Source organism: Protopterus annectens, chromosome 7.part0, assembly GCF_019279795.1.
Source record: "Protopterus annectens isolate FY-2018-M chromosome 7.part0, PAN1.0, whole genome shotgun sequence".
NCBI classification, from domain to species: domain Eukaryota; kingdom Metazoa; phylum Chordata; order Ceratodontiformes; family Protopteridae; genus Protopterus; species Protopterus annectens.
This window is the reverse complement of record NC_056739.1, coordinates 787,044,431-787,066,640: the sequence shown is the minus strand read 5'-3', so window position 1 is coordinate 787,066,640 and position 22,210 is coordinate 787,044,431. Positions and strand designations below refer to the sequence as shown.

Here is a 22,210-nt window from a genome sequence, read left to right as displayed (position 1 = left end):
GATCTTCAGACTTCTTATCCTTCGGAAAATGCATGCTACTACAAAAATCTGTTGCAAGTTTTTAAATTTATAAGAGCAATATTTAAAATATATCCCTATTCTTTACTGAGTTTTGTTCATGTTTGTTCATGTTTTATTGTCAATCCTTCATCAACTCCCAGATAATTATCCACTCCCTCCTGCTCAATTCCTTTATATCACATTCCTGTATTTTCTTGGTGCTGCAGCTTTCTTGCTTTAAATGTTTTGGACATTTATCAAGACCAAATGACATCCTTCTATAATTTCAGAAAGCTTTGACCACTTGCAGTTGTGCTTTCTATTCCTCATCTGATGAACTATATAATTTTAAAGCATCCACAAAAAGAAGATGAGATGTCTTTACACTGTTGTTTTCTGGGAGCAAATTGTAACCATGACCTAATCTGCTAAATAGACAGCTTAATGGGTTAAGGGCAAGACAAATCAGCAGCAGTGACAAAGTGTCACCTTGGAATATCCCCCTTTGAATTTTTATCTCTGGGATAATAATTTGTCATTTATTATGACTTAGCTGCAAAGTGGTTTGCCATATTTCATAGTCACTGTAATGTAACTGATCAATGTAGGGTGTATCTTATACATTTGTAAGCACTCCTTTATCCCTGAATGTGGGATGCTGTTAAAAGCTTTTTTGTAATCTATCCATGCAATACTTAAATTCTCTCCTTTTTTACAGTTATCCACTAGGACTTTATTTAAAAACAAATGATCAATTGTTCTTTACGACTTTCTTGTATTACCCTTTTGTTCTATTGCCATAATCAAGTTTTCTTCTATATGACTATAAACTCTGTTGGCATCACTTCTAGCATATAATTTATACATCATCAGAAGACAAGTTATCGGACTATAGTTTTTAGGATAACTTGCAAGTTCACTCTGAAGGAGAAGTATCATTTTTGTTAAGCAGGTTGGTGTCTGTTTGGGATGTGCATATAAATAGTTCTTACTCAAGGCTAAATCTTTGTTTAAATATGTTAATACTTTTATCCAGAAGTTAGGGACTGTGTTTGGGCATGGGGTTTTCCAGTTAGAAGCTTTTCTTATAAATTCATAGACTGTTACTAGGCTAATGACCCAGGGTCCATTCCAAGCCTGGCTAAGTTTTCCCGAAAGAATAATGATGTCCTGCAACCAAATAGAACATCGAGGGCCAGGCATTTATAAGATACCTCTGCCCATAAGGGACATGGGTGCCAGGTCCAGTGCTGAATGCAGCTTCACATCAATGGAAAGCCTGTTCCATAGAAGGGGCAGTCTGTGGGACACATATCTGTCTCTCCAGCATGTTCTGTTTATGTCACAAACAAAATCCAGGTCCCTAGACCTTATATTACTGGTACTCTTTGACTTATGAATTTGTAGGAGAATCATAAAAGTGGGGTTTGAGGATGCCTTTTAAGCCAGATATAGATCACTCCTCAGTAATCTATATGAGACTGAGTAGAGGGAAAGGGCTTTAAGGTGCTATGCATAATGTAGGTGTTTACTCCTTGTATTCTTGTATTCATAATTTTGTTTCAGATTCTCTGGCCATTACTTCATTCCATTTCATATCCTGTACATTTTAACCTCTTACTATTCCTTTTTCTTCTTCTATCCATTCATTTATTTCTTCTTTTTTTGTGATGTTTCTATTCATTTTGGTCTGTTTCCCAATTCTCTGCAAACCTTTTTGGGCCATCAATGAACTGCTTATTGTATACTGTTCCTTTATATTTATCAGCATATCTTCTAAATTTTCTGCCAGTACTGATATCTTTAGTTTATTATTTGCATTAGTGTATGATAGATCCTGGTCCGTTCTGATTCTGCACACTGCTTTTATCGCACCTACCTTCATACGTATTTTTGTTGATCTGTTCCCTTTTCTGTACTCTTGTAACAGTGACACCTTTTATCGTAACTCTTTATAGTTTTCTCTGTTCAGTGCTTGCATGGTGGCATTTGATTGCTCCCATTCCTTACCTTTATTGTCCTGTGTTTTTGTGGTAAGACTTTATCTGTTATTAATTTAGCTGCATATTAATATAGCCCATTTACTTTTATAATATTACATGAATTTCTGCTGAAAGATTTGTTTACTGTATTCATTTATTTAATCAGACTTCTCTAACATTTTGGGTCTTATTAACTTTCTGTAATCTTTTTTCATTGATATTAATATGTCTATCCATCTGTATTAAATCAAGTAACTCTTTCCTTAGATCATTTTCTTCTAAACCAAGACCACATTCTTTCTTCTCTGCAGGCATTCTGTGGAAAGTTCCTGAACATGTTCCTGCAACACTTTCTCTTCAGCTGCATCCTGCATCATCTCTTGCTCTTTCATATGGGAATTCACTTGTCTATCACTACACATTGACTGCATAAGAGTTGTCAATGTTTCTTGCTCTGTCCCTTGGTGTGCAACTCCAGCTGAACTTTTGTACTCATTTCCAACTGAAGGCTCCAGAGAATCTTCATGTGGTAAGTGATCTGATGCTTCCCATTCCACCTGTTTCTCCTTAATTTGTTGGACTCGTTCCATCATGTTGTGACATTACCACTGTAGGATTTTCTACACTAAATCCTTCATTTTGCTTCAGTTTCTATTTGTTTTACTTGCCCATTACTAATCCTCTTATCAACGTACCCCCTTTGTTTTCTTATTTTTTGTATTGTGAACTTTTCTCTATCCAGATGCCTTTGCCTGTATTTCTCTGCAAATATCTTTTATGCCACTTTTTTATACTGATTTGTTTTGCTTTCTCCTTTGTATAAATACTGCACCATTTTAATTTTATTTTACTACCCCAAGTCCATATTTCTTCCTCACATGTCTCCCACTCTTCCTGTTTCTCCATACTTTGGGGACTAATTATTCCATTGTGCTGTGACATAACCTGTATTAGACTCTCTACACTAAATCCTTCACTTTGCAAATAGTCCATAACTTCAACTTCTATTTGTTTAATGTCTACTTTACTAATCTTTTAGACTATTTTACATTCCCCTTTGATCGTGATTTTATTTTTTTATTGTGAAAGTTTCCATACCTGGATGCCTTTGCTTGTGTTTCCTTCAAATATCTTTGGAGCTGATTTTTTGTATTGATTACTTTGGGTTTCTCCTTTGCATAAATATTGCCTATGTCCATGCTTATTTTTTATGCCTTTCAAGAATCTGTAGGTTTTGTTCTTTATATGTTTTGCACTTCCTCAATTGCTTCTTTTTCAAATGACCCAAAGTTTATTTGTCTGTGTAATGTTTTTCATGGATCTGTTGTATTAATGAACAAAAACATGCATTTGAAGGTTTTGATTGTTTTTCTTCTCTAAGCATTTTTCTTTCTTCTAATTTCTCTCAATCCTTTTGAATATCTTCTATTGGGAAATTCTGGGCTTCTTGCATAATAGTAACAATGCATCATTTCTTTCTTATCTTCAGTAGTCCACTCTATCATCTTTATGGCTCTTTTCTGGCCTATCATTTTTTGTGGACTAATACTTCCTTCTACAATGGAAGGATGGCATCCTCTTACTGAGTCTAGCTTAACCCAATGGTTGGAATGTTTCTGTGTCTTGAAGATTCTACACTGTCATTTTTCCAGTCCTGGAACCAGTGCACATATAAGGATCTGGCACTTTTTTCTCATGGGACTTGTGTACCCAGTTGTCTTTGTTTATTTTTTAATCTACATCTGTCCATGATATATGCTATATAAAATACATTGTATACATCCATGTTGTACCCAGTAAAGTATAGCTTATTTAAAGAGAAGCTCATTGCTAACCTGTATCCTACCTTTTCTTACATTCCACTATAGCTGATTTTAGTTGTTATACATATTTCTGGATTCCATCATGATCTTGTTTCTCAAATTTCTGATGAAAGCAATTTCATGCATTTGCAGCTCACAAGAAGAAATCCTCATATATCTGACATTTTTATTGAAATGTTTTAAGATTTTATTTTTCTAAAATATTAGGACATTTGCAACTCAATGGGTTTGTTTCCAAGATGCAACTGTCCAAAGCAATGCTGTTCTGTGAAATGAGGGAAACTGATTACAAATGTATGTCTACATGAGTACATGCACTAATAAACAAGACTATTGCTGACCATATGAAAAATAATGACCAGTGGAGAGAAACAAAAAGATGTAGCAACAAGCATGAAACAAAAACAAACAAAATAATATACAATTGCCTAGGCTGTGATAATCATTCTACTACGTTTTACAAAAACAAGCACATACTAAAGATGTAATTTCACTGCTACAAAGGTTGCAGATCTGAGTGTGACTAGACAGATTCTCTGGCTGAGGCTAAATCATTCAAATAATCTAATAGCCTATGGGCGGGGGAAGAAAAATACAAAAGGACAAAATGTAAACTCTTTACACTGCCTATAATAACCATCCCACACTGAACACTGTGAAATCTGACCTGCAGTATGCTAACAAGTGCCTCTGAAAAGCCTACCTCTGTGTGAACATGTGACTTATACTGCACTAAAAGGTAAACAAAGCACCCCAGCAAGCAAGTGATTTTAGAAATGAGATAATGCCCCTTTAATGATGTTTTTGGCAAAGAACATCTGGAGTCTCTCCAGGCAAAGGATATGTTTGGACACATATACACAGAAGGGGGAATTTAGCAGTAGACATAAAAGATGATAACAGTGAAACTAAGATATCTTTAGATCTGGATAAGATTTGTTTGGTTATTGGCTGGGCCACGGAGAAGAATTTTCTACCACAGTGGAACCATAATGATAAAAAGATTCAAAGACATCCATAAGGGTGCCTCAAATGTTAAGGACAGTGTCTTTTTAAGATGTCTCATTTGTGGTGATAACCAAATGAAGAATGTTCTTCTCTCTGTCACGATGCAGTCTGATGAATATGAAGATTAAAACAATGATTTGTAATTTAATTAACTGTAATCAGGCAGCATTAACAAGACCTAGTAGCCAGTCGTTATGGATAACCCGGGAGTTAATCTGATCAAGTGACATTTTCAGTCAAGGAGAGTGGAACTCAAATTTGTGTCATTAGATGATAGCTCATATGCATTCTTGATGTTTGAGAAAATTAACTGAGATTGCTTTGTATGCCAGACAAAGGTCATCTCTGAGGAGTCTGTATGAGACCTAATAGAAGGATAGGGCTTTTAACATATCTGTGTAGGGTAAATATTTCAGGCCCTGGATTCTCCTGGTGAGGAGCCTCCATGGTCTGTCCAGCTGCTGCATGTGCTTTGTGAGGTACATGCTGAAAGGGGCATTGTACTCAATAATGGGTCTTATAAGGGAAGGATACAGGGATGTTATGACCTCCTTGTCCCTGGATGAGATACCCTTCTTAATAAGGTGGGCTTTGTAGAAAGCTTTCTGTACAACAGAGGCAATATGGTGGTCAAAAGTCACTATCAACCTGGGTGCCCAAGTCCCTCACGACTGATTGTGTGCTTAGGACGTTGTTATCCATGTGATAATTTGTGGGGACGTCACTCTCCCCAGAGAAGATGTGATGCATTTTTTGGCATTCAGTTTGAGGACATGTTTCTGACACTAGTCATTTGTTAGGGCACCCTCGCGGACGATTTCCACATCACTAGGAAAATTGATGATAGCACCTAGCTTGCAGTCATCTGCAAACTTGGTGAGCCATAGCCAACTGATTTTGGCCTGCTTCTCAGAAAAGTATATCCCAAACAACAGAGGCCTGAAGACCAATCCATGGGATATACTTCTTGTTACAGGTCTACTGCTTGAGATGGACTCCCCAATTTTGACTAGGTGGGTTCTACCAGTGAGCCTGTTTGGTACCCATCTGGTAACATACAGATTGATGCCTAGTTGAGAAAGTTAATCTATTATACTAGAATGGGAAATAGTATCAAAGGTTTTGGCTAGGTCAAGCTAGGTGGTATGTACCATCTTTCCCACATCCATGGCTTTGGTGACTGTCTCAAAGAAGTCAACCAAATTTAACAGGCATGACCTCCCCTTGATGAAGCAAACTGTGGTTCATCGATTGTTTGGAGATTGCCAATGTCCTTGTTAATGAGGTCCATGATAATTCGTTCCGTGGCCTTACAGAGCAGGCTAGTTAGGCTGATGGGTCTATAATTACCTGGATCAGTGGACACTCCACCTTTGTGCAAAGGGATGATAGTGGCTGTCCTCCACTCATCTGGGATGAAGCTGGTACTCAGGCTTTGGTTAAAATGGGTGCCTAATGGTGCCGCAGGTTCCTGCCTAGTTCATGAGGATGCAGCCTGGGATTTTATCAGGTCCCAAGGAGGCTGTATTTTTTGCCTTTGAGAGGGCAGTGATGACTTGCTACCTAGAGATAAGGGGAGGGGGACAGGTGCTGGGGATGTCCTGATTTACTGATGGGGAGACAGAGGGGTGAAGTTTTCACTGAACCTGTCTGCCAAGAGGTTAGTTATATCTATGGTGTTTGTGTATGTGGTGTCCTTGACCACCAGTTCTGAGCAGATCTGAATGCTTACTTTGAGACTGTGGACATCTATGAAGATCATCAGTGCATGGCCACTAGAACTCACTCGCAGAGATGGGAAAGCTTGTCACACAAGTCATGAGGTTTTCCCAGTAATGGTATCTCTGGAAATGTGGAGCGAACACATGAGGGTTCACAGTGTCAGATTGCTGGCCCATGTCTACACATTAGCTCACAGCTTATGTCATATTTATGTCTGAGACAGGGATATTCTGGAGTAAAGCAGCCCTAAACCTGGCAGCAATTATTTGGTTTTCAGGAGAAACTGGGCTGAGTCAACAACAAAGAATTGTTCTAGGTGAGGGGGTAAGCTTAAGAGAGATTCTAGACAGTGCACTCCATTGGCAGAGAAATGACAGTCCATTGACACTGCAGTACTCAAGATGATATGACAGGGTTTGTCACAGATATGCAGAGAGTGTAAGAATCTTTATTGTTTGAATTGCTTGTTTTTAACACATTGTGGGGCAGTCAGAATCTCAAAGATGGTACAACCCAGCTAGGAAGCAGTTAACACAGTGGTGTGGTTGCACAAAGACGTAAGGGCTACTCAAGACGGGATGCAAATATAGCTATGGAAATCAAAAGGGACCGAGGGAAAGGTGACAAAAAGTAAGCTTAAAACCTCCAGTAGGGACCAGACAAGAAGATTTAAAGCACTACAAAAAAGTTAGTGGGGACCAGAAGTTTTTTTTTTTTTTTTGCCAGCAGTGAAGGGAACCAATAATGTAGCAAACATTTACAATGGTTAAGGAGGATGGGGGAACACCCAAGTTTACTTTGACAATATACTTTGCTCTAATTTAGTATGGAGGAGATAATGCTAGGTTTCCTCCCACGTCTGCAGAAAAAATACATCCGGTCTCCCCAGAAAAGAGGCCACCAGCCTGGTGGGACTTCCCCAGTCAGATGGTGGGTATCATTAGAGAAGATAAGTACAGGGAAGTCAGTGGCGTACGGCACAGATTCACATGGTCAGTTAAATCATTAATATTTTTTCATTATAGTCTTTACTTTGCCACTGCACTGTACTTAATTTATGTGGAACAACTATATCAGTAGACTATGAAGAAGGCTATGACAGAGAGAAGAGAGGTTTGCTTGGGTGAGCAAGGTGTGAGATACTGTTGGATACGTGACAGGTTTATTTCCTGCTGTTTAATGTGATGACCTATGTTCGTTCAGTTCGCTTCTCATTAAAAATGTTGGCATTGTTTTTATAACTCTACACGGGCAAAGTGTGGCATGTTTCCTTTGTCCATATTTTATAAAATTCTGTAAACATTTACTCTTGATCGATATGAGTCTGATAGCCTAGCATCAGATTATGATGACAAGAGAAACTGCTGTTGAGGAGGGCTAGAAGCTACAGGTGATGAATAATAGAGTGAATGCTTGAAAGTCACCCTTAAATGCAAGCCAGTAAAAGCCCTGTAACTGAGATAGTTCAAGAGGTAGCAATGCATGCATGCAGACATACTAAGGAAGCTGAGAGTCCCTTTCTGCTATCATTCTCTGTATTTTTATGAAAAAGACTTATACAGGTGATGAGCACAAATATACAAATGAAAAAAGAAAAAAGAAAAACAAGGAAACACCACGTCATAAACTTTCTGGGAAACATCATGCCAGAAACTTACTGTAGCATTTGTGACCGCTTGCTCCACCTCTTGCCTCCGCACCTCTTCTGCTTCTATGAGGAGCTGTTTGCGTAACTTATTACATGCAGCTTTGATTGCCTCCTGCTGTTTCAGCTCTGCATGTTCCTTTTGCTCTAGCAGGGCTGCCTGTTTTTCTTTTTCTAGTTTGTTGTGGAGCATACCCATTTGTTCCTGTTCTAGATGGTCTCGATTCCTGGCTATCTCAGCCAATATTTGTTGAAATGTCTGCAAAAGAATATGAATAAAATTGAAAAAGTAGAAGTCAAAGGTTCTGAGTTATAGAACATCCAGAGTTAGTCCAATAGTTCAAATCCCATCTGAAGGATCTGCACTGCTCTACAACCAGGAAGTAGGTAAGCATATGAAGGGATGTAGCAGTAAGTCCCATGTCACCATGTTTCCAGTATATCTCAACACTTAAAGTGCAAAGCAAGTCCAGTGGCACAGTGGCAGTATATTTGAAGGTGCTGTGGCACAGTGGCATTATATCTGAAGGTGCTGTGGCACAGTGGCAGTATATTTGAAGGTGCTGTGGCACAGTGGCATTATATCCGAAGGTGCTGTGGCACAGTGGCAGTATATTTGAAGGTGCTGTGTCACAGTGGCAGTATATCTGAAGGTGCTGTGGCACAGTGGCAGCATATCAGAAGGCACTGTGGCACAGTGGCAGCATATCTGAAGGTGCTGTGGTACAGTGGCAGTATATCTGAAGGCAGTGCTAGTGACCTATGATCATAACTCTATACAGCAGTGTTGGACTATGGGCCACTTGAGCTTGGAATTGAAAATTACAAAGGGCCTATATATTTGGTATAGTAATAGCACAGGATTTTAGGCAGAAATGGGAGTAGATGCAGCAAGACCTGTTTCAGACACTGCAGCTCCAAAAGACCCCTTGTAAATTTGTATTCATGTTGACTCCCTGAAGGTAGTTTCAGTAAAGGTAAAAAACTCAAAAATCTTCTTGTCAAAACTACTTTCAGTGAACAGAGCACAACATAGATATTTTTTGTGCAAGAGGAAAAGCCCCCCATACCCTCCCACACCCTCTGGAATTCCATCTCCAAGGTTGCACAACAGTGGAGAAAGAGGAAAACTCCACTGTTAATGAGTTCAAACATTTTATGTTAGTTGAGACTACATTTTCCAATTTAACACATTCCCATTAATCTGGCCCTGGGGAGAAGAACAATTGAGCAACTGACATCAAATCTTCTTCCTTAACAGAAGGTTGTAAGTTATTGTCACAGTTCCCATCCACCATCTACAGGAGACAGGTGCTTAATGCCACACTACACACATGCTGCAGAGTTCAGCACTGGGGGGGGGGGGGTGGGGTGTCAAACTAGATGGCTAATCGTCACATGCATGACAGTTTCAGTATATGCCTTGCCCAAGTTTGGGATCATTCATCCACATCCAGGTTAGATTACTCCTAAGAATTAACTAAAACAATCCCCTCCTGAGCCATTGTAGCCTGTGAGACAACATTAATTGAAGAAGGGACTAAAGGTCAGTAGTGGAGGCAAGAAAGTCCAAAAGTTGTTTAAAAAATGTGTACAAGTTTATGGAAAGCACAAATACCTGCCAATGCTGAAATGGGAGAGACCAAAGCCATCTTGTGACACAGTGGGATAAAGCTCTGTCTGTGACCCATATGACATGGAAATGGCTAGCGATGTAGGTAATGGAGAAAGGCATGATGGAGAGAAGGAGTAAATGAAAGAAACCACATTCTTCATCTTGAGTGGAAGGAAGAAGTCTGACTTGATGCAGTGCCACCCAGCACACATTACGCACAGCATAAACCATGGATGGGCATCCAGCTGATTCTGCAAACTACGTCCACACAGTAGCTTTCATCGTGCATGTGCATGTATACAGGTGAAGGCATAACTAGCTCTTACATCTTTAAATGCACATACCAGATGCCAAAAGGAGAGATTAGGCAGTAAAACTCCCTTAATGTCTACATGGATAACTGTGTGCACTACAGTCATGTCTCAACCCAGTTAGTGTTATAGTAAATGAGTAGACTCATAGTGGGGAGGGTCTGATAACTGGTAGCTTTGGGGCAATACAAGGATATGAAAATGATATACGCCAGCTAATTGCTTTAACAAAATACTTATGCAATGAACTTCAGGAGAACAACTTTGCACAATGCAAAGCAAGATTGGAATAGTTACTAATTAAAGAACTGTCTTGCAAAGCTGAAGTCCTTTGCTTAAATTCCATCAGTTCCCAATGTGTACTGTGAGACTGTGATGCAAAATCTCTGGTTTCAGTGGAACCAGCTGGTTAACAAAATTAAAACTAATTAATACAGGAATTATCTCTGGACCGCACATGGACAAGGGTGAAAAATAAGAGTTTGTGTCAAAAAATGCAGTTACTAGATGGACTTTAATTGCTGGATTTCAGTAGACTGGTATAAAGAGCTGGATATTTGAATGAAAATCTAGTAGCTACTACAAAAAAGGAGAACATGCTATGAGCAATCACAAAGGTGTTACATTAATCATACATAATGAATGCAAACACGTGAGTAGCTGTTCACATATACAGAATTTATATACTTGCTGTAGAATAGAGTTAAGCACAGCTAAAAAGAAAGGGAGTAAGAAAAGACTGATAAGATGCTACCAGCACTCATCTGACAACAAAAACTATATTTCAGTAAATGGAAAGTGCTTATGTAAAAGGAATGTGCAATCAATATACAAGCATCAGTAAAAGAGATAGGTAATTGATTAAGTCCAAACAAGTGTAGCAACTGCTAGCTTTTATATAGTTGTCTCTCCCAACCTCTTCTCCTCTATAAACTGTTTATCAATTTGCCTTAGATGTCCCAACAAGTAACTCATATTCATCTTTCTGTTCATCAACTTGCACATGCTTTTCAACATCCTCTTATATATCTGTGAAAGAATCTACCACAACTTCTGCAAAACTGAATGCAGGATAATGCTCCCACTTATGTTTATAGCTACAATGAACATAGGATGCATGAATTTCAGTTGTGGCAGACTTCACATGTACCTCATGGTTTTATTTCTGATCTCCATTACTGTTATAGTGTATTCGCACTGTATTGCTCACCTTTATATTTTTACTGGGCTCTTATTTTATCCTGTGCTTTTCCTTTTCCTTAATTCTTTTAACTAGGCACTTGTAATCAAACTCAAACTGGATCCATCCACAGTTTTTGATAAGGTCAGGTCTGATTCTCTCAGAATCTTCTTGTTTCATCATTTTGTTATACCACAAGCTCTTCTGCCTCTTATGAATGAATCGTATAATTCATCAAATTCACATTCTTTAAGTTGGTTCTTCAGCTCAGTAACATAATTGTTAGTCTCTGTAAGACCTTGTGCCCTTTCAAAGTACAAATGGAAAAAATAAACAGGAACTTCTTTCCTCATTCACAGTAGTTATTTTATTAGTTGAGAAAGGTAAGGATATTAAACACTTTCAAAGATTCTTCCTCAGTAAATTTAGCAATGTGGCATACTGTAGCTTTCCATTCTTTTTGGCTATTCTACTCACAATGAGGAGCAAATCAAATTTCTGAATCCAAATTTTATATTGTTGTACAGGCATATTATGTAATCATTGCAACAGCACTTGACTGATCCCATTATGTATTCATAGTAGGTCCATTCCTTCCTTCACTCATTAAATTGTAGGATGTTTCTGTTATATATATATATATATGCCAGTACACATTTTTGGCATGAATTTGCTCATTTGTGGTGTGGTGACCTTACATTCTGTTGGCTTTTAGCACTGATCAGCTGTCGGAATGTACCCTTGGTTGTTAAGAACTAATTATGTAGCCTTATCAGTCTTGAGTAGATATCCGTGGTGATATTCACAGATAGTGATTAAAATGTTAACTATTTGACATGAAATGAGTATCTTAGAGAGTAGACTTCTCTACAAGCTGGGATTGCTGGCAAAGACTGACCTAATCAACGTGCATTTGTTAAGGGGGGGGTTCTTAATTCTATCTCTTCTCTGTCATGAGTACAGTATTACTAATTGCTTCGGGGGGGGGGGTTCAGCTGCTAGACCAGATTAGATGATCCCTATGGTTGGGTTTTCATTCAGTCCACAGGTAGTGTTTGACACCACAGTCAACTAACTAGTCATGGAGTGAATCTACTGCTTGTAGAATAAAGGGCCAAGTAACTGTGCCACTTAGAGTTTATAAAGGGAAATCATCAGCTGTCTTAAACATTTGATAAGCAATATGGAGGTTATCAGGAATTATCTTAATTAACAGCAAAGTAAAGCAAAAAATAGTAGCATGAATGGGGAGAGAGAATATCAGTTATTAAGGAAAACTCTAAAACTGCATAAAACTTTTCCTGTGATCTTTCTTAGAGAAGAGCTGAACTGAGTGATAACTGATTAAAAATATTTATTTATTTTTATTTTATTTATTTTACATTTGTTAACCGGGCTAGTCTAACTGCATATATTTCCATTTTCAGTAGAGGCCCGGGGAGAAAAGCTCCGGCAATTATAGAATTACAACATTAAAAATTAAAAATTAAAATTTAAAGAATTAAAAGTAGAAATTAACAGAAAAGATTTTAATAAAAATACAACAAGGACTCGTACTTAGAAATAGAAAGTATGCTGTACAACCAGTATTAATAAGATAGAGAAAGAAGTTAGTTAATTAAGTGTAATAAATCTACTAGAGAGAGTTTGTTGGCATATAAATTTGGGAGTATCAGTTAGTCTATCTTACAAGGAATTAGTATGTAACAAATGCATTAGGAGTGTTAGTAATTTAAGCGAGAATAGTAGGAATTAGCAATTTAGGGAGCTATACTTAGTAAAGGGAAATGGTTAGTCAGGCTTGTTACAGAGGCATAACCAGTGTGTTTGGAGGTGTGTTTTGAGGTTATGTTTAAAGAGAGGCAAGGAAGAAAGTAATGTTAGTTCATTGGGCAGTAGGTTCCAGTGTTTTCCCACTGTGTTACAAAAAAGAGAGTCTCCAGCCAGGTTATTAGACTTGCCTATGCAAGCAAGCAGTTTCTTAGAGGAGCGCAGGGAATTCAGATTTTTGTAAGGCAGGATGAGATTGGAAAGAATAGGAGTGCTGTTGGGTTGGTAGAAAATCTTGTGGGCAATGGTGAGTTGGGGTAGTATCAGTTGGTTTTGAAGTTCAAGCCAGCCTAGTTGCCTTAGATTCAGACAGTGGTGAGTTCTAAAGGTGTTGCCAGTGGCAAATCTGGCAATGGAATTATAGGAATTTGCTAGCTTGGTAAGATTATTTTTCTTTAGGTTAGTATATATGGGTGAAGCGTACAGAAATGTAGAGATTAAGTGTGAGTGAGCAATTGTGGTTCTGGCTATAGGAGTTAGGAAAGGTTTGATCTTATATAAGGAGCCTATTTTTCTGTTGACAGTTTTAATAGTATTATTTATGTGGCTGTCAAAAGTCAGGTTATTGTCAATAGTTATTCCTAGCAGTTTAGTGGTTGTGTCAGGGAGTATAATAGTACCATTATTGGAAAAAACAGAGAAATTTATGTGTGAGGATTTGTTTGTGGGTGTAAAGAGAAGGAGCTTAGTTTTTTTAGCATTTAGAAGGAGGCATCTATTTGTAAACCATGTTTCTACTATGTTAAATACTTTCTGGGTTAGAGAATGTAGTTCTGAAGGGGATTTTGCTGTGCATACTAGCGTAGAATCATCTGCGTATTATATGCAGGTGGCTTGGGGGATTGTTGTGTGGAGTTCATTGATAAATAGTGAAAAGAGAAGTGGTCCTAGAATAGAGCCTTGAGGGACTCCGAGGGTAACTGGCTGAAGGGATGATATGTTGTTTTGCCAGAGAACTGCTTGTTGCCTATTGCTCAGATAAGACCTAAACCATTTAATAGTCTGACAGTCAAAGGAGAGGGACTTTAGAATGTTGATGAGAAGGGCATGGTTGACCATGTCAAAAGCTTTTGAGAGGTCGATAAAGAGAGTAGATGAGAGGTTATTGTTATTGCGGTTTCTATTAATGGTATCTATAAAAGATAGTAGGGCAGTTGTAGTACTGTGTGATGGCCTAAAGCCATGTTGACAGTTAGCTAGAATGTTGTGTTGAGATAAATGATGTAGTAGTTGTTGGTGCATGCATTTTTCCATTATTTTGGCTAAAGGAGATAATAGTGCTATTGGCCTGTAGTTAGAGTAATCATTTGAATTGCCACCTTTATGTAGGGGAATAATATGGGAGATTTTCCAAATATCTGGAATGGTTCCTTCTGTAAAGGTTCTGTTAATGAGGATGGATACAGGGTATGCAATTACCTTAGCTGCTTTTTGCAAGTATTCTGATGGTATTTGGTCAGCAGAAGGTGTGCAAGGCTTAAGTTTCTGGATGAGTTTATAGATGAGAGTAGTAGAGATAGGTCGCAGTTTAAATGTTGGTAGTGGAGGTAATGTTGTGGTGTGAAGGCTTGAGTTGTCTGGGATTAGCTGACTGGCTAGTGTTTGTATGGTCTCTGTGAAGAAAGTATTAAATGTATTGGCTGTTTGTAGGGGGGTATTAGGATCTGCCTCAAGAGGGGTAGGTGTATGAGAGTGTCCAGGGGACAGGAGTTTGTTTATACTAGACCAAAATTTTTGGGGATTGTTTTGATGGGTTTGTTGTAGTTTACAGTAATAGTTCTTTTTATCTATAAGTATTGCCTTTTTTGTATTATTTCTTAGTTGCCTAAAGTTTTGTTGATCAGAGATAGTTTTGTTAGCCCTCCATTTAGCTCAAGATTTGTTCCTTAGTAGAATTTTTTGCCTGGTTTCTTTGGAAAGCCAGGGGGCTGGTTTGGATTTCATTCGGATTGACCGTTTAGGTGCATGTTTATCAAGGATGGATAAAAAAGTAGAGTTTAGATATTTTATAGCCTCTTCAAGTGGTAGAGTTTTTAAAGGGTACCAGTTACAGGCACTAAGTTCATTTTGGAATGATTCTGGGCTAAAGTGTTTATTGGACCGTGCAATCCTAAAAGTGGGGGGGTTTAGGCAGGTCATGTTTTTGTCTTATGATGTAGGTCAACATATGATCACTTAAATCATCTGGGAGAGTGCCTACCTTATAAGCTTGCTCCTGTCTATTTATAAGTATCCAGTCTAAGGTAGTCTCTTTTTTGTTCGGTTTGTTAATTCTGGTCGTGGAGGTGATAGTTTGATTAAAGCCATGCAGGTTAATGTGAGAGGTGGGGTTATCTGTATTGACATTTTTCCAGTCAGTATTAAAATCACCTAGTATTACTGTTTCTTGGGGGTAAGTTGAGGATGCCCAGTTTAATATAGCTTCAATTGTGCTGATGTTATTACCGGGAGGTAGGTAGATACAGATGAGGTATAAAGCTTTGTTAGGGTTGATTTGGAGTTTGGTGACTAGGACTTCGGCATTACTATCCTGAGGAGGGTTATATGGCAGTGTGGAGATGTAAAATCCACCTTTAAATATAACTGCTAAACCCCCTCCCTTATTTTTTATCCGGTCTTCTCTAATGATATTGTAGCCTTGGGGGATAATTTCATTGTCTTTGGTTCCTGGTTTCAACCAAGTTTCTGTCAGGCAAAGGATATCAAAGGAGTGAATATCTAGAAGAGCATGGAGATGAGCTACTTTATTGTTAAGACTACGGATGTTTAGATGTCCTATTAGGAGTGAGTTGGGGAGTTTAGGCTGGGCTGTTAGGGTAGTAGTATTGACAGGGCCAGGGTTTGGGTGGATGTCACCATCTAGTAAGGAGAGATTGAGAGGTTTTGTTGCTGCATTGTATTTTAGGTAAAGTAGATATTTCTCTCTTTTTATAGTATGATTATTATATTTAGAGTGGGAGACTCTGTGGTATTTGGGTAGTAGATAGCTGGGAATGGAAGTGATATTAGTGTGACTGCAAGTGAGTATGGATGTGTGTATTGCTGTTTGTTTTAGAGAGCAGTTGAAATGGTAATATTGCAGTTTTTCGAAAAAAGTGAGGAGGTAGGTGGAGGTAAGGATAGTAGGAAGTATAGCTAGGAATATTAGTTTGGTTAAGGTAGTCGAAGCCATTTTCACTGAGATTGAGATTAGGAAGTGTTAAATGGGAAGGGTTAAAATTTGTGAGTAGTGGAAGTAAGTAGTGGAAGTAGATAAGGAGGGTGTAGAAAGGAGGGAATTAGTTCCTGTTAGGCAGTAGAAGAGGGCTATGGTAATGTAGTCAAAGGAGTGGTGTATTGTAATAGGGAATGAGTAAGGGTGTGTCTGATTAGTTTAAATGGAGGTAAGTGTGATTGGGTGGAAGTTGAGGAGGGAGTGGCTAAATAAGTATAAGTGTAGGATCACTGGGGGTGGGTGGGAATTGGGGGTAGGGTAGGGGAGCGGAGTGAGCCCGTAGGGCGAATGGAGCGGGTGGACACAAGGAAGAAGACAGCCGGACAGTGAGAGGAAACAATCAGTCAGGATAAAGGTAAGTACGGAGGGAGCTAGGTAGGAAGGTTAAAGTGAACGTAGGTGTATGCGTGAGGGAACAGACAAGTATCGAGAACTGGCTGGAGGGTAGGACCGATAGTAAGTAGCGAAAGAGGAGAGGTGTTTTATTGAGATGTTATAGTAAGTTGGAAGGAGAGATGGAAGGGAGGTAGTAGTTGGTGAATACTGCCACCTAGTGGCCAATCTCTGTAGTAATGGGGAGAGGTAGCACTAAAACAATTAAATAGATGAGCAGGCAGTCCAGATATAAGGAAGAAAAAAGGCTGGGTGAGGTAGGAAAAGGGGATTTCCAGTTATGAGGGTATGGGGTAAGCTGCTGGGTATTCAGGCCGTAATCCTACACTAACACCAGGAAAGTGGTAGAGCAAAATTCACAGGCAGAGTAACATCAGTTATAGCAGCATATTACATACTTTCTTTCACCCTTTTAGTTCACTTCTGTGAGAAAGGTAGGACTTCTCTTGTATGGTGGCAGGCAGAGAGGGAAGGCAATATGACTTAAGAGTGGCCTTGAAAATCCAGTAGGGCTGGGCCAGTACACCAGTTTATCTGGGTAAGTAGGGTTGTAGTGCTACAGAAAAAGAAAACAGAAAGGGAAAGTTTTATAATTAACATCAAGGTTAGGCAGTTAGATATGGAGATTAAAAAGTAGTAGGTTAGACAGCAGAGGGCAAGTACAAAACAAAGCACAGATAGTTCAGATTAAACAACCCCAATGTGAAGTGTGTGCCACAATTCTCTGCAATCAGTATTAATAAATTCTTAATAATAATACAAACATTCTATGCAGTGTTTAGAGACATAAAAACAGCAGTCTGCAACAATTAGGATAGACATTGTGTGATCTCACATTTAAAACAGCACTAGCAGCAGATTACACAAAAGTTCTTAGTCATGTAGCCAGAGATAATCACCAAAATGCATAATATAAATGGCAAATGTTCCAAAGGAATACAAATATAGGTATGTTAACACCATTGCTATAACAGAGGAGCCATTTGCATTCACCAGGAAATAGGTAAAAAAGGGGTGCACAGGTGAGTCGAATGGAGCAGATCCATTTAAAGCATTTGTTTGTGCACAGTGCAGGGAGTATACAAAGCTACAAATACCCTATTAAACAGAGCCAGCCGTGCAAACAGTGTATAGCTATAGAATACAGATGTAGTTCTATGGATCATAGTTAAGGAGACTGCGTTCCAAGCATTTTACATTTCAGGACAGTACTATCATCATTATCGCTAAAAAGTTAATGAGGTATTATCGCTAGTAAGCGAGGGCCAGTTGGCAGGAGCGCTGCTGCTTAATGGAAGCACAGCTACATCACGTGGTACAGATTAGCGTCTTATAAAGCACTCCAGTAGGAGTGTAACCCACCAGCCCTATTCAGAGAGTAACTCGTTCATTTAAATAAGCAACAGAGTTGGGTAGCTGTTGTTTGCTAAATACATTCAATATAAGCTCAGGGATAATTAATTATTCATAGGGTAGAAGATAAACTAGGACCCTGGATAACTAAATGTGGAGAGCCATGTATTATAGCAGCCGGAGTAACAGAAGGATGCTGTAAATAATTAGCGATCCAAATGAAAAAGTTAAAATCAGTATCTGGGCCACGAATGCTGTGGGAACTGAGCGGGCACTATAGTTCTGGCATGCCCCTCAAGGTATGCTGCAGCCAGCGCCTAGAATCCTGCTGTTTCAATCTCAAAATTAGCTGATTTAGGTGCAAAGCTTATGGTGGCGGCAGAAGCTAATGCGGAGAGCAGAGAGCAAGTACAGAGTTACGGGCTGTCTCCCATAGGTACGTCACAGCTTAAGGCCAAATTGCACTGTGGTAAGACCAACCCTATAGAAATAAAATAAAAACTTATATGGAGCGGAACGTAAAGCAGCCCGCAGGAACTTGACTAGATATACAGCGTTAGCTGCCAATGGCAATAAAGCAGTATAGAGATTACCTAAGTACACTATCATTTAATAAGGCGCCTTATGTATTTGCGTTGTGGGGATTGAAAGTCGTTAACCCCTGCAGTGGAATACAACTACTCACAATTTATAAAGCTTTATCACAATACATACAACAATACAGGATATAAGCATAGTACTACCATGACCTTGTAAGCTGAGGTAGAAGGCATACATACACAATTTAAGTAGTATGCTAGTGTGGCGACTCTATGGACCTATCTTAGTTATCACAGACCCTATGCAGCTGAAAACGATGCTTTAAATATAGTATACATAAAGCACAGGTACATTAAATAAACCATATAAACAATTAACTATATAGGTTAAAGAGGACCACAGCAATGATACATGAAGTAATAACAATAATGGTCGATAGTGCACTTACTGGGAGTGAGGGACAGCACGGCCAGGAGCACGCAGCAGCCACGAGGGGATCCAGGGATTTAAAGATGGAGCCCTGGGCAATTAGGCCCTTATTATAGATGAGTGGCGGATATGGGGAGAAAGGGGTGGAGCTAAGATAGGTGTAAGCAGGAGGAAGCCGGAAGGAAGGTAAGAAGCAAAGGAAGGGATGAGGAATAGCGTGGTCTAACTGCTTTGGTATAATAAGACAATCAGAAGATGGACTGATGTGTGTAGCATTTGAAGAAAAGAAGTATTGGCAGTATAACTGTAACTACACATCTTCAACGTGCAACTTAGAAGATAAATACGTATTAGGAAATTCTGATTTTGTCCTGTAAAAAAATATATTGGGGGAAAAATCTAGTTACATAAATTGCATTTATTTTATTCAATTAGAATAATTAAAAGCATCTAGAAACTGTTAATAAAATATAAGTCTCAGCTGAAATTCCAAGTTTTTCAAATAATTTAATGTGGAAAAACAGTGGATTTATGACAGCTTTACAAATAAGCATTTAGCAACAACTTTTTTATATATAATTTAAGGTTCTTGAGGGAAAACTCTGTATCTGTCTAGTGGCTTTTGTTGTCCAACGGCACATTATGAGGTCTTGGGTTCAAGTCCCAGATGAGAACCAATATTATCCTTTCACTCCTGTGACTCTAGCTATGCCTGAGTAGAGTTCTTTCTCTGTATGTATATGTGTGTGTGCATTTGTAATGTGAATTTAATTGCCATCCAGTTTCCTATCTGAAAGGATAAGGCTCTTGGGGGAAAACTGAACACCTGTCTGCACAGAGGCCATTGCTGGTCCAGACCAGTGGCAGTGATACTAGCAAGGTATCTTGGAGATCTTGGGTTTGAGTCCCAAATGAGAGCCAATATTATTCTTTCACTTCTGAGATAAATTTAAATTTAAAATTCATACTGGTGACATTACTGAGAACTGGTATTACAAAACTAACCATCCCCAATATTTATGTGGTACAGAAAATACAAGAGTTTTTATCATTTGTACTTTTGAAAATCAGAGAGTACCATGACATCAGAGCACAATTTCTTACAAGAATTATTGGTCCAAAATATTATTATTATTTGGGTATGGACCACAATGAAGTGATCTGGTTATTTTTTTCACTTCTAATGTATTTATTTGCATTTGTTTAATGATAAGGTTCAACTGGGCAGAAGCCTCTTTTCAGCAGAGGCATGAGGAGAAAAGCTCCATCATAAGTATTAAGCAATAAGACTGACCAATTAGTAGTACCAAAGAATATGACAGTTAACTGTAGGACTAAAATGAACAGTTAATTAATTATAGAAAGGTCCAGTCATAGGAAAGATATGACATGGTATAGCTTCAGTTATACAGGAGCAATCAGAAAAAATTCACAACTTAGTGTAGCCTCAAAGAAGAATTTATGAGATTTATGTATACATACAGTAGATATATATATGTATAGTGTACATGTCATACTGTAAGAATTCAGTACATCTATAGAGGAAGTGCTGGACTAAGGTGAGTGGAGGATACAGTTAAAGAGCATGAATGAAGGATAGAAGATATGCTAGTGGCTGGCCAGGTGTTAGAGAAGAAACGGAAGCTGGATGCTTTTAGAGGGCTTTAGAGTTGTGTTTTGAAATTTTAGTGGTTTTCTGTCATTCTTAGGAGAAGGAGGAATTTTGTTCCATAATAATGTGATGTGGCTAGAGAATAGGACATCTACAGTTTGAAGGTGAGAAGTAATAGCTTATCCATGGAGGAGAAAATTATTTTCTGGTGTTTAATTTTGTGCAAGGTTTAGTAATGACAGGTAGTTACGAAGTTTGTAAACGATGTTCTGAACAACTTTTAGTTGGGAGAAATAAAGATAATTTGTAATTTCAATCCAGTCCACCTGCTTTAAAGCTTAGCTGTGATAAGCTCTGGAAGTGAGGTTGGCTGCAGATTGTGTGACTTTATTGTAGCACTGGTCAAGTCTTATTTCAGAGGACTGAAGGTTACTGAAAGTAGAGGAGATGCATAGTATTAATGGAAGTAGGTAAGCATTACCTAGTGCCTTTCTACTAGTATCTGTCAAGTAGTGTGGAGACCTGATTTTTAATGAGTTTTTGACAATGGTATGAATATGGTGGTTAAACTGTAGTTTATCTATTATGACTTCTAGACATTTAAATTTGTGCAATAATTTTTATTGTAGTGCTATAAGCAGAGGTGATGATGGATTGAGGATTACTGCTTGTGTAATTGTTTGGTGTTGATAGTACTAATTTAGTTTTTAGTAGATTAAGTAGTAGCTGAGCTTTTTGTAGCCATGTTTCAGCAAAAGCTGTTGGGGTTCAAGTCTGAAGGTTGTGTAGACTAGAAGTACAGCAAATGAGAGTGAAGACATCAACATATTGGATGATGGTAGCTGGTTTGCTGGCTGAGTGTAGGACATAGATGAATATGGTTAATAGGAATGGGCCATTAATCTATCCTTTTGGGACATCAACTAAGACAGGGAGGAAGATATTTGATTTTGTCATTTTACAAACTTGAGAATCTGTTTGTCAGGTAGATGTGAAACCAGGAAATGGGAGCTGGAGAGAGTCTTAAGTCAGTTTGTCTAAGAGAATTTGATGAATTATGATATCAAATGTTTTAGAAAGACTCAGGAACATAGTCAGCACTAGCTTCCCAACAATTCTACTGAGGTTTATATTGCTTTGAAAGTGGAGTGGTACTATATTTGTGCTATGATGGAGACTGAGGTCATGGAGTAGTACTATATTTGTGCTATGATGGAGACTGAGGTCATGGAGTAGTACTATATTTGTGCTATGATGGAGACTGAGGTCATGCTGCGTATCGGATAGGAGATCTGAGTCTGACAGATACCGGAGTAATAGAATAAATAGGTTCAGAGGTAAGTACTAGATTAGCTACCTTTGCAGACTATTTTAAGCCTAGCCAATTTCCCTTTTTGCACTCAGAATAATGTATCCCATTTGGTTAGAGATTGACCTTACCCATATTATATTATTATAGATAAATACACTATTCTAGAATTTTTGACAATGGGAGAAGGATGGTGATTGAATGGCAGTTAGAAAGTTTAAATGAGTACCCTCTATTATGTATA

The 22,210-nt window shown here is 38.4% G+C and overlaps 1 protein-coding gene across 1 annotated transcript in view; it reads right to left on the bottom strand.

Annotated features, from left to right (window-relative positions):
* The window catches only part of LOC122806689 (rootletin-like), a 552,836-nt gene that overhangs the window by 383,902 nt on the left and 146,724 nt on the right, over positions 1-22,210 (bottom strand). Inside the window, exon 3 of the mRNA XM_044077321.1 lies at positions 8,194-8,439. Coding sequence (XP_043933256.1) covers positions 8,194-8,439 — 246 coding nt within the window. The remainder of the gene's footprint in view (positions 1-8,193; positions 8,440-22,210) is intronic.